General features: G+C 31.3%; 1 protein-coding gene and 1 long non-coding RNA gene across 3 annotated transcripts in view; one reads left to right on the top strand and one right to left on the bottom strand.

Moving 5' to 3' along the window:
- The window catches only part of LOC114327263 (protein bric-a-brac 2-like), a 55,794-nt gene that overhangs the window by 501 nt on the left and 42,656 nt on the right, over window positions 1-12,637 (top strand). For both annotated transcript variants that reach the window (XM_028275807.2, XM_028275808.2), the window contains exon 2: window positions 5,221-5,584. In XM_028275807.2, coding sequence (XP_028131608.2) covers window positions 5,225-5,584 — 360 coding nt within the window. In that variant the 5' untranslated portion in view covers window positions 5,221-5,224. The remainder of the gene's footprint in view (window positions 1-5,220; window positions 5,585-12,637) is intronic.
- The window catches only part of LOC126887724 (uncharacterized), a 92,575-nt gene that overhangs the window by 51,559 nt on the left and 28,379 nt on the right, over window positions 1-12,637 (bottom strand). The window lies entirely within an intron of this gene.

Here is a 12,637-nt window from a genome sequence, read left to right as displayed (position 1 = left end):
ACATAATTATATTTAGGTGCATCTCTAAACCTAAACTATTTTTAACAAAGATAAAAGGACGAAGTGTATATATCGCTGACAGTGTATTGTTTTGCTTTTAATTTGCACTGTTGACATAGGTCCAATAATAAATATTTTGTAGTTATCATTTTTTAATTTATTCAACCTACATCCTATTTAATATTTAATTTATTCATCTTAAAATACAGAGTTTCAAGTACATTTTTGTTAATCAAGTTAATTTTGTTTTTGTATTGTTTTTAAATGATCATTTTTGATAGTAGAGTAACCACTTTGTACTTTATTTCTTATTATTTTGTATTTGTATGCACTTTTTAGTTGTTTTGTTTAATTATTTTCTTTTAACTGTGTATTGTCTGTATTGATATTTTTAATGATTTCTTTTTACATTATTATCTCAATACTATTGATATCTACCAATATAAGAGATTTTAAACCTGTGGAGATTAAAGATAAACTCATGAATAAAATGGATATCACTAATTTGTAAAAAGAAGTAATTCCTGCTTTCAAATAATACACAGTACTATAAGAATAAGTATCTGATTTCAAGATAACCGAAGGTCAGAACCAGAATAACAAATTAACAAACCCACCCACAAGACAGGAGATAATGGATGTCATTAAAGCCCTGAAGAATAATATAACCCCAAGGATTGACAACATGCCAGCAGAAATTCTCAAAATTAAAGAACACACACTGATAGAGAGATTCCATAAATTAATACCTAACAGATGTGTTTCACAGAAGAAATTCCGGGAGACTGGAAAAAAGGAATTATATGCCGAATCCACAGGAAGGGAGACTAACTCAGCCACAAAAACCCCCATATATTATATAACAAACAGTAATGACACTCTGCGACCTTGGCAGACAGATTGCAGTGAAAAGTTGTAGAGCTCACTGCACTTCTGCATACTGTTAAACTTGAAGGTTTGACTAGCAACTTAGGTGCATACTAACACAATAGGGATGTTCACTAATTTTCAAATATAGTTAAATTCAATAGATTACAAGGTATATAAAAACGTAACAATCATAAAAATGTATATTTTTTAAGATAAATGAGTTCATAATGTTGATTTTCTTGGAGGCTAGAAAAACGGTACCCTGCAGCGAGGCTACGGTCTGTGACGTCAGCAGTCGTAACGTCTTTGATCAACTACTAGTTTTGTATACTTATTTACTCAGTGTATTTGAATGTGCGCAGTTTTTTACGTATTTAATTATTAAAAGTAAAGCCAAATAAGTGGTGTTTTGTTCCTGGGTGTGTAAATACATCAAAAAACAGTTCTGACAAGATTTTTATTACCGTTTCAGCCAATTTAAAACAGAAAAAGAAATGGTTTGTTGCAGCTAGAACTTAAAATAACTAACTTAAAGAACTAACTTAATAAAATAAACATTATAGAAGTTTTCCAGAGACTTTCGGCCCTTGGTAATAATGTAATTGTTCGTTCTGCATTTACATTTTTCAAAAATACTTATTAGTTTTCTCAGGATTCGAAAAAAATGAATGAATTTAAATAGCATTGGACCAAGATTTTGCACCTACCCCCTTAAAGAGTAAATGAAAAAGTTTCGGGACCTCAAATTTGTATTCCTTAAACTGGGATATTCCTAAAAACGGGATTCTAATAATACATACAGTAAAAGTAAACCTTGAAATAACTACATGTGGATGTAGGTATGACTTTATATTATATTAAAATCATTAATAATTTAGTGAAAAGATTGGTTGAAATGAAAATGTATAATACCCAAGTTCAAAAATATTTTTTACCTTGGAACAGTTGTCAACTCGAAATACGAAACAACCGAAATAAGAGTAAATGAAAAAGTTTCGGGACCTCAAATTTGTATTCCTTAAACTGGGATATTCCTAAAAACGGGATTCTAATAATACATACAGTAAAAGTAAACCTTGAAATAACTACATGTGGATGTAGGTATGACTTTATATTATATTAAAATCATTAATAATTTAGTGAAAAGATTGGTTGAAATGAAAATGTATAATACCCAAGTTCAAAAATATTTTTTACCTTGGAACAGTTGTCAACTCGAAATACGAAACAACCGAAATAAGATCTAGAGTTGAAAAGGACATAGCAACATTTAACAACATGCATGAGAAATATTTTCACCCATTGCGACATAATATCTCTCCCACTAAAAATGCGGCTGCTAAAATGTTATTATTTCCGGTCTTGCTATATGGCGCAGAGGCCTGGACAATAATGAAAAAGCTATAGGCATTCGAGATGTGGGTGTATCCACGTATCCTCAAAATATCCTGGGCGACCCAGACCAACGTACAGGTATTGCGTCGAATGGGAAAACAAAAAGAAATCTCTTTTACAATTAAGAAACGAAATCTTAAATATTTCGGTCATATCATGAGGCATGATAAATATCGTATACTCCAACTGATAACGCAAGGTAAAATAGAGAGCAAACGCGGACCCGGAAGAAAAGACACTTATGACTTAAAAACTTACGCCAATGATTTGGACAAAAATCGATCGAGTTATTCAGAAACGCCTCAAATGAAATTAAAATTGCCATGATGATAGCCAACGTCCACAACGGACAAGGCACATGAAGAAGAATAAAAATATTTTTAATACACCTAACCAAGGTAAAGTAATAACCAGCCAATGTATGTATACAATATGCATGCGTACAATGCATGCATACAACTTTCTCTATTTTTTTTGTGGAGTATTAAGCATTTATTTTTTTAGCTTAAAGAAGACATGGAAAATTATACGGAATATACACTCAGTAAAGCTGTGGTAGATTTATTTTTTTACAAGATGCAATAAATCATACACCATTGTTACATCTACACTACAGTCGGTCGTTTATACGAATCGGCTTTCTGAAAACCTTCTTCCATTTTATTTGTTTATTTTTGTAAAACCCAAAATATGTCCTTACAAACAGTCTATCCACTTTAAACTAAACAAATTCACTATAAAACTTCACTTTAACCCTGATAAAACAAGAAGAGAACAAAATAAAATGACCTGAAACGTCAAACAGGTAAACAGTAACACTATGAGAATGGCGCGCGCTTGGGGTATGCAACTAGTGACGTCAGGCCAATAGAGAAGCGTTCTTGAAATTTGAAATAATGCTAGATTTCTAATAAAGATTTTTTATAGAAAGGCTTTTTCAATTTTGTTGAAATTTTGGACAATTATTCCTAGGGTGTTTCTTAATCGTTTTACATGTTTGAAATGACTTTTTAATTTTTTGTGAACATCCCTATTGCTGCTGGTTTAACCTTGTACATTTGTTTTAATATGTTGTCTTCTTGAAGCTGTTGGAACTACTGAGATCATTCAAAGATTTGATAATTTGTATGACCTAAGTATTTAATTCGTATTATTTTTCACCTTAAGCGCTACAGGATGGCCGCCTCTACCAAACGAGACTTCAAAGACGCTGACGAGAGTGTCACTTCTGTTTGTTTTTAATACTATGCAAAAACTATAGGCATATCCTTACTCTCTGTGAACTGTAAGGTGTTTACGTGGATCATAAACTGGAGATTAAGTCACTTCACAGAACAAATCATAGGAGAATACCAGGCCGGATTCAGACCAGACTATTGACCAGCTATTCAATGTAAAACAAATATTAGCTAAAGCCTGGAATAAAATAAGATAAAACAGATATCTACGAAATCTTTGTAGATTTTCAACAAGGGTATGATAACATAAATAGATTTAAAATATATGTACCTAATTATGTTAATTATGCTAGTTGTTAAAGTACCTAACTTTTTTATTATCCAACATAAGCGAATGAATCAAAAAGCAAAATGTTAAGAAAGCCTAAGGCTACGGTCAAGTTTTAATTTGGATATTTTATATACGCTAGAATATTCCACAAAACCACCGGACAGACTTTTTTAACATTTCGCAGGGACTAAAACAGGGAGATGGGCTGGCCCCAACATTGTTTAACCTGGCACTGGAGTATGCGGTTAGGCAAATGCAAACTGGACGAGGAAATCTACTGACCAACCGAACGGTTCAACTGGCCGCTTATGCTGATGATATTAATATTATGAGTAGAACATCAACAGGAGCACAGGAAACATATGCAGAGTTAAAAACACAAACAAAAATGCTAGGTCTGGAAATTAACACAGAAAAAACAAAAATAATGACTCAGACGAGAAGAAATATAGTCCCAGAAAACATTATACATGAAGATGACATTGAAACGGTTGAAAAGTTTACATACCTGGGAGTAGAAATATATGCCGACGGATCAGAAGATGGAGAAATAAGGAAGAGAATAACGCAGGCAAACAGAGCTTATTTTGCCCTCTCCCATATATTTCGGTCAAAAAGTGTCCACCGAAATACAAAGATGAGAATCTATAAAACCTTCATTCGACCAATAACATGCTATGGCAGTGAAGTCTGGGTGCTGAAAGAAACATCCAAAAACAAACCCGACACATTCGAAAGGAAAGTACTTCGAGCAGTAAGTAAGTCGATACAACAACGAGCTTTATCAACTTTATAAGGAAACGCCCCTGTCAGACTTCATTAGATTACAAAGATTGCAATGGGCCGGACATGTGATAAGAATAGGAGAGGATAGGCTACCAAAACGAGCACTGAATGCTAGAATGCAAGGAAAGAGACCGGTTGGGAAGCCACGAAAGTGCTGGGAAGACACAGTAAACAGCGACGCACAAGCCCTTTTAGGAGTCTGTGTATGGAGAAGAGCAGCCACAGACAGGCAAGGGTGGAGGCAAAAAATAAAGGAGGCCAAGGCTCAACTTGGGCTGTAGTGCCGTAGAAGAAGAAGAAGAACACCCTTCCACAGGGTGTTCCAATTTGAGGAAAAAACACACTATCATTGTTACACCCGGTATACAATGACACTTATCTGTTTAGCAACAATATTATTACACCGGTATTCTTGAAGAATAAAGCTACAACACATTAAAAAAATCACTAAAATCGGACAACAGGTTTAGGAAATACGAGACATCGAAAATGTCCCATTTTTAAGGTGGTGCGTTAATTTTGATGCTTGATGCTAGTGTATTATATTTGATTATTTTGTAAATTGTGTATATTCATAATATGTATAACCATATCATGTACATATATTGTTATATTTATGTTGAATAAACATTATTATTATTATTATAAAACTATTTTTAGCAAAATGGCAACAACTGAACAGTTCTCATTGAGATGGAACAACTTTCATTCCAACATGACTTCAGGCTTCCACGATCTTCTAGAAAGTGCAGAAATGGTAGACGTAACACTAGCTGTAGATGGTCATTTTTTGCAAGCACATAAAATCGTACTGTCCATCTGCAGTCCCTATTTTAAACAAATGTTCAAAGCCAACCCCTGCAAGCATCCTATCGTAATATTAAAAGATGTTAGACATGAGAACATGAAGGATATTTTGGAATTTATGTACATGGGGGAAGTCAGTGTATTAAGGGAAAATTTAACACAATTTCTGAGAACTGCTGAACTGCTTCAAGTAAAAGGATTGACAGGGGATGATCCTGTAAGTAGTAATGTTTAACATACAGGGTTGCGAGAAAGTCTGGCAACACAGTAATTTCTCGAAAACCGCTTGAACGATTTTTATAAATTTTGGTGGGTAAAGGTTTTCAAATGCGGCCGATATTATAGTGGTCATTACAGTGTTTTCAAATTTTCCCTTTTTCTGGAAATCTAATGAAATTTCTTATTTCAAATGGAACACCCTGTATATTTATTGCGTTTTAAAATCCTTAAGAAATACTGATTATTTTTCATGTAATATTCCCTATACCTAAATGCCATAATTTCGGAGTTATTGCTACATTTATTAAAAAAAAACAAATTTCAACAAATTATAAAAACCAATTTTTCGGCCCGGGTAGACATTATTTTAGGTTCTTTGATCATTGGGAAGAAAAAAGGTGTTTTTTTTTAATTTTCCTCATTAAGTTAATCGTTTCCGAGTTATAAACAATTTAAAACGAAAAAAATGGAAAAATTACGATTTTATAGGTTCATAAACACAAGTAAAAAATATTATTTTTGAAACTACGAAGTGCCTAAATTCAAGTTCAAAGCTTATTTTATTAGTTACCGATAAGCAATTTGGTCTTATTTATTTTAAAACATTGTTTTTTTTTAATTATTAAAGAAGCGCACATGTGAGGACGGGCGATCGGGATGCATTAACAACTAAAAAACAATGTTATAGAATGAAATAAGACCAAATTGCTTATTGGTAGCTGATAAAATAGGCGTTGAACTTGAATTTAGGTAGTTCGTAGTTTCAAAAATAATATGTTTTGCTTGTGTTTTTGAACCTAGAAAATCGTTTTTTTTTTCCATTTTTTCAGTTTTAAATTGTTTATAACTCGAAAATGATTAACTTAAAAAGACTCGGAAAATTAAAAAGACCTTTTTTGTTCCCAATGATCCAAAGAGCCTAAAATAATGTCTACCCGGGCCGAAAAAATTGATTTTTAAATTTGTTAAAAATTTTTTTTTAATAAATGTAGCAATAATTCCGAAATTATGGCATTTAGGTATAGGGGATATTACATGAAAAATAATCAGTATTTCTTAAGGATTTTAAAACGCAAAAAATATACAGGGTGTTCCATTTGAAATAAGAAAGTTCATTAGATTTCTAGAAAAATGGAAAATTTGACAACAATGTAATTAAGGGGGGGGTATGGTTTGAAATCAACATATCAAGCACATTTTTGTGAATTTTTTTCGAAGCCATGGTAGGATTATTTTATTTTTAAATTAAATAAACATATTAAGTACAATTCAAAGAATATTTAAGAAAAAATTAAATCCAAAATATTGAAAAATAAGCCATTGGCGACAAATTTTGGCAGGCAGCTCAAAAAAAATGGATTTTGCGGTGGACATCAGAACTCATCACTGGATCATACGAAACAAAAAATTCAAAAAGATTTAATTAGCTTATGAGTTTCACGAGGTAACAACGTCGAGTTTTTTTATTTTTAATGATTTTTGATTTTTTGGTATCACTCAGAAGTCAAAAATACGAAATTTTTGATAAAAATTTTGTGAAAACCAACAGATTTAATATTGTTGACAAAAAATAAGCACAAAACGAAAAATATCTCGACGTTGTTACCTCACGAAATGTCCAAAGAAAATCTATGCAAAATTTCAGGTAGATCGGTCAAGTAGTTTTTCAGTTACAGTGTTCACTGCATTTGAAAAAGCAGTTTTGAGAAAAATGCGTTTAAAGTTTTGACAACTGCATCTTCATCTTCTTATTTGTCTGCCAAATCATAAAGTGATGAACATTGGAATGTGTTTTTTGAATTGCGGAGTAATCTACAAAAGAGAAGGCGAACAGTTGTTTAACGTTTCTCACTACGCTCAAGCGTGCTGGCGCGAAGTAGCGGCAACGCGAGTCGAAGGTAGGGATATTCAACACCCTGTATCTCTGGTAATTTTACTCCGATTATTTTGAAATTTTCAGAGATTATTCTTGAAAGTATGCACTTTTATATGAAATAATAAAAAAAAATTAAATATTTCAAACCATACCCCCCCCCTTAACACTATAATATCGGCCGCATTTGAAAACCTTTACCCACCAAAATTTATAAAAATCGTTTTAGCGGTTTCCGAGAAATTACCGTGTTGCCAGACTTTCTCGCAACCCTGTACATAGATACACAAACAAAAATATTGCATATTTTTATCTTCAATCATTAGGTATTTGTTGTTTATCAGTGGCGTACTGAGCATGGTTCCGCGGATTAGCATGGTTCCGCGGAACCAGGCCCGCGTTGTAACGAGCTTTTTGCTTCGAAAAAAATCGGTCACTTATATTAATCCGAAAATTCAAAATGAGGATTTACTTCATAAGATTTTGCATAGTGAAACACTGCAAAAATACACGTTATAAATTTTTTTCGTGAGAACGAATGCCTTAGTTATTTTTTTATACTCATTTAACATTTTAAAATCGTACTAAAATTTAAATTTCCCGCCAAAAATTAAAAAAAAAGTTTCGACCAGAACTTTTTGAAACTTAGAACTTTTTCATTTAAAGTTTTTCGCTAGCTCTCGATGCGGCTGAGATAAAAACATAAAAAGCCTGATTAGGCTCTAGGTAGGTCACGTGACCACCTAGGGGGCTAAAATTTTCACAAAGTGAGGTTCTCTATATGTTCTAAACGGTGACCTATCTATATGGAATTCAAATCGAGCCATCATCCCAACTGGAGCCAGAGCCCGCTGATCTATCGGTATGCCACTGTTGTTTATTGTATATCTTTGAAATGTTGTATATTTTTTTATTCCTGAATGTGTTATACTGAAATGTTTAACATATACCCCAGGCTGTGGGTGAAAAAACGTGATATAATTCAGGAATTTTTGAAACCTATCAGATGTTGTAAAGGACGATGCCAGGAATAACTTCTACTAAAATGTAACCAAAAATATTGTGCGCTTTTTTTTTAATTGCGATTATCATTTGTTAAATTTGCAATTTTTATTGATTTTTAATTTTGTAGCTTAGGATATTGATTTTAGAGAAAAACTTTTTAATAGAAAGTTGTAGTAAATTAAAAAACCTACAATTTGAGCTATGGTAAGTTTAATTTTGTTAATTGGTTATTGCAAAACAGCCTGCGAAAGGTCCAAAATGGCCGTTTTTTACAATTGCATTATTTATTGTACAAATAATTTTTTTTATTTTTTAAAACTTTAAAATGAAGATCTTTCAATTCCAAACATAAAAAATAATTGTAAGGCCAGATTAACGAATTTGTTGCTTAGATATTATCAATTGTTTATCCCAAGAGGTCAAATGTCGAAGGCTATAACTTTTTGAAAAAAAAAATCGTAGAAAGTTGGTGAAACATCCAATCTCCTTCTAAAGAGTTATATTTTCATATTCTGATGTAAATAAATGCGTAAAATATTTTTAAACCTCTAATTTTTGGATTTGAAAATAAAGGGGGCAAATTTTGTTATAAACATTTAGAGCTGAAGCGGCCCTGTACATCCTATAAGTTTTTAACTTACATATTATTGTTGCTGAAGATGAAACGAAGATTTATAAAAAAATAAAAAATTTCTACGACCAACTGAAGCCGAGATAATTTTTGGGTTTGAAAATAAGGGGGCAAATTTCGTTATAAACATTTAGAGCTAAAGCGGCCCTGTATATCCTATGAGTTTCTAACTTACAGATTATTGTTGCTGAAGACGAAACGAAGATTTATAAAAAATTTAAATTTTCTACAACCAACTGAAGCCGAGATAATTGTTTTTTTTTTCTTAAATCATAGTGCCCTCATTTATAACAATTAAGAAATTATTTTACAGTCATTGACTAAAGAAAGACTTATATTATCTTAAAATAAAAATTATTATAAAATATAATTACATTTAATTATTAAAAATTATTTTTTAAATCGGTGCTTTTGCAAGCGGCCGAATTTTGCAAATCACCCGGCTCGCTTCAAATCCGCGCGCTCGGAAAATTTTTACGTAACTTGTATTAAATTTTGACAGAAAACAATTTAATAATATTACCATTATAATATACAGTCTACTTACCACTGTATTTGTTTTTCTTGATAAACTTTTATATGTGAAATCCAAAAAGAATAGTCACTACAAGAAGAAAAAGTTTTATATTGTATATTATAGTAAGAAGTAACATTATTATTATTATATTTATATAACAATGAAAAAATTAAAAATATACTTATATATTTCATATATATGTATCATTTTTGTAATATTATTTCTTCAGAAATGAAATTTCACATATAAAAGTTTATCAAGAAAAACAAATACAGTGGTAAATAGACTGTATATTATAATGGTAATATTATTAAATTGTTTTCTGTCAAAATTTAATACAAGTTACGTAAAAATTTTCCGACCGCGCGGATTTGAAGCAAGCCGGGCGATTTGCAAAATTCGGCCGCTCGCAAAAGCACCGATTTTAAAAATAATTTTTAATAATTAAATGTAATTATATTTTATAAAAATTTTTATTTTAAGATAATATAAGTCATTCTTTAGTCAATGACTGTAAAATAATTTCTTAATTGTTATAAATAAAGGCACTACGACTTAAAAAAAAACAATTATCTCGGCTTCAGTTGGTCGTAGAAATTTTTTATTTTTTTATAAATCTTTGTTTTATCTTCAGCAACAATAATCTGTAAGTTAGAAACTCATAGGATGTACAGCGCCGCTTCAGCTCTAAATGTTTATAACGAAATTTGCCCCCTTATTTTCAAACCCAAAAATTAGAGGTTTAAAAATGTTTTACGCATTTATTGACATCAGAATATGAAAGTATAACTCTTTAGAAGGAAACTAGATGTTTCACCAACTCTATACGATTTTTTTTCAAAAAGTTATAGCCTTCGACATTTGACCTCTTGGGATAAACAATTTATAATATCTAAGCAACAAATTCGTTAATCTGGCTTTACAATTTTTTTTACGTTTGGAATTGAAAGATCTTCAGTTTAAAGCTTTAAAAAATAAAAAAAATTATTTGTACAATAAATAATGCAATTGTAAAAAACGGCCATTTTGGACTTTTCCTAGGCTGTTTTGCAATAACCAATTAACAAAATTAAACATACCATAGCTCAAATTGTAGGTTTTTTAATTTACTACAACTTTCTATTAAAAAGTTTTTTTCTAAAATCAATATCCTAAGCTACAAAATTAAAAATCAATAAAAATTGCAATTTTAACAAATGAAAATCGCAATTAAAAAAAAGCGCACAATATGTTTGGTTACATTTTGGTAGAAGTTATTCCTGGCATCGTCCTTTACAACACCTGATAGGTTTCAAAAATTCCTGAATTATATCCTGAAATCGACCTATTTTTCACCCACAGCCTGGGGTAATAGGTACATTATAATTTGAGGATGTTAAAGCCAAAGCCAAAGTTTTTTATGTCATATTTTTGAAATTATGTAAGTCTTGCTTTATAACCATGATAATGTTAGACCTCATGTCATCAGGAGAATCCGGAAAAGTAGTGTAAGTATTTACAGTAAAAACTTACACCACTTTTCCTATTAAGAGGTCTATATATCAAGATTATAAAGCAAGACTTACATCATTTCAAAAATATGACTTACACCACTTTGGTTTTAACACCCTCATTTATTAGAGATAAAAGCATCCTTATAATAAGGATATAGTCCTTGTAGCTGAAGAAGCATTAATGTCACAAACTAACAAACATCGCATAATATGCAAAGTGTGCTTTGGCGACTTACAATGATTCTTGTTTTGTTTCTTGGTATTGAAATGTCAGTTTGAATATGTCAGTTGGAAAGTTTTATTTTTGATTCTGCAGTTTTCTTACTGATATGCCACTTTTAAGTAAGTTAGTCTGTGTTAAAATTGGTACTTTAGCCAATGAGGTTACAGACAAGAAGATATTGCATGGGGACTGCATATCCATCAATTGACTGTTTTTCGTATAGTACAGTGATACAATGAGACTGAAGCATACAGTGACCTGGTCAAGGCAAACAGGATGTGCAACCTCAAGAGATGACCAATATTTGAGACTTCAATCTTTGCGAAATCACATACTTTTTAACAATGCAAAATAACGACTCATTCTTTTACTTAGTTCTACTTGATTAATAATTTTATTTTGTTTTTTTTTTTGTTTTTTTTTATGTACTCGTTGAGAAATCTGCAATCTGCCTATTAGGCAATAAGCGTTTTTTCTGACAATGAAGCTGAGGACATGTAGAGTATTATTCCAATGAATAATCTCTTTTAAATATATCTAAACCTAAGTTAAACATTGTTGGTATGAATTTAGAATAATTTGCCTTAAAAAACCTAAACTGAAGTCTGTGTGATATAGATAGATCGGATGGCAGTAGACGTTTTTGCCTACGGATTTCATTGGCATCGCACACGTTTAGTTGGGCCGCTTACCGATTCGGGTGCACTGACACTTTTGAAGTTATACTTCTTTAGGCGCGATTTAATTGAGGGTGAAATTTTATTGATCTGCGCGCATGCGCACACCGACAGTATGGTATTAGTCATTATACGGGCTCTGATTGGGTGTTGAAATGATCTGTCAATAATTGTTCAATATGGAAGTTATCGGTAAACAAAAATATCGTATATATTAGTTTTTATTGTTGTGAGGACAGAAATAAAGTCAAATTTATAATTATAGTGACTTTTTAAATAGTTTTGAAAAGCCGCAAGTAAGTAATTCTAAATGTTTCAGTTGTATTCCAATAAAAAATTATCTTCATACCTATCTATTTGGAAAATGTAAAAAAAATAATGTAGTTACCTATTAGTAGGCAATGCTTTAATTTACATAATCTGATTACGAACAAACTTTCTACAAATCTTCATCTAATATATCGTTTTCTTACTCTATATTTTGTTGTATTTTAATTCGACAAAAATCAAACTAATAATTTGATTCATATAAATAAACAAAATGTCAAAAAGTTTATGGTGTAAACGTATAGGTTGTGTATATTCCCACATGACGTATACGCGAATGTGGTGTAGTGGGAAATCACTTCAAC

This window comes from Diabrotica virgifera, chromosome 7 (assembly GCF_917563875.1).
Source record: "Diabrotica virgifera virgifera chromosome 7, PGI_DIABVI_V3a".
NCBI classification, from domain to species: domain Eukaryota; kingdom Metazoa; phylum Arthropoda; class Insecta; order Coleoptera; family Chrysomelidae; genus Diabrotica; species Diabrotica virgifera.
The sequence above is the reverse complement of the archived record's forward strand: the minus strand, read 5'-3'. Positions and strand labels throughout refer to the sequence as shown.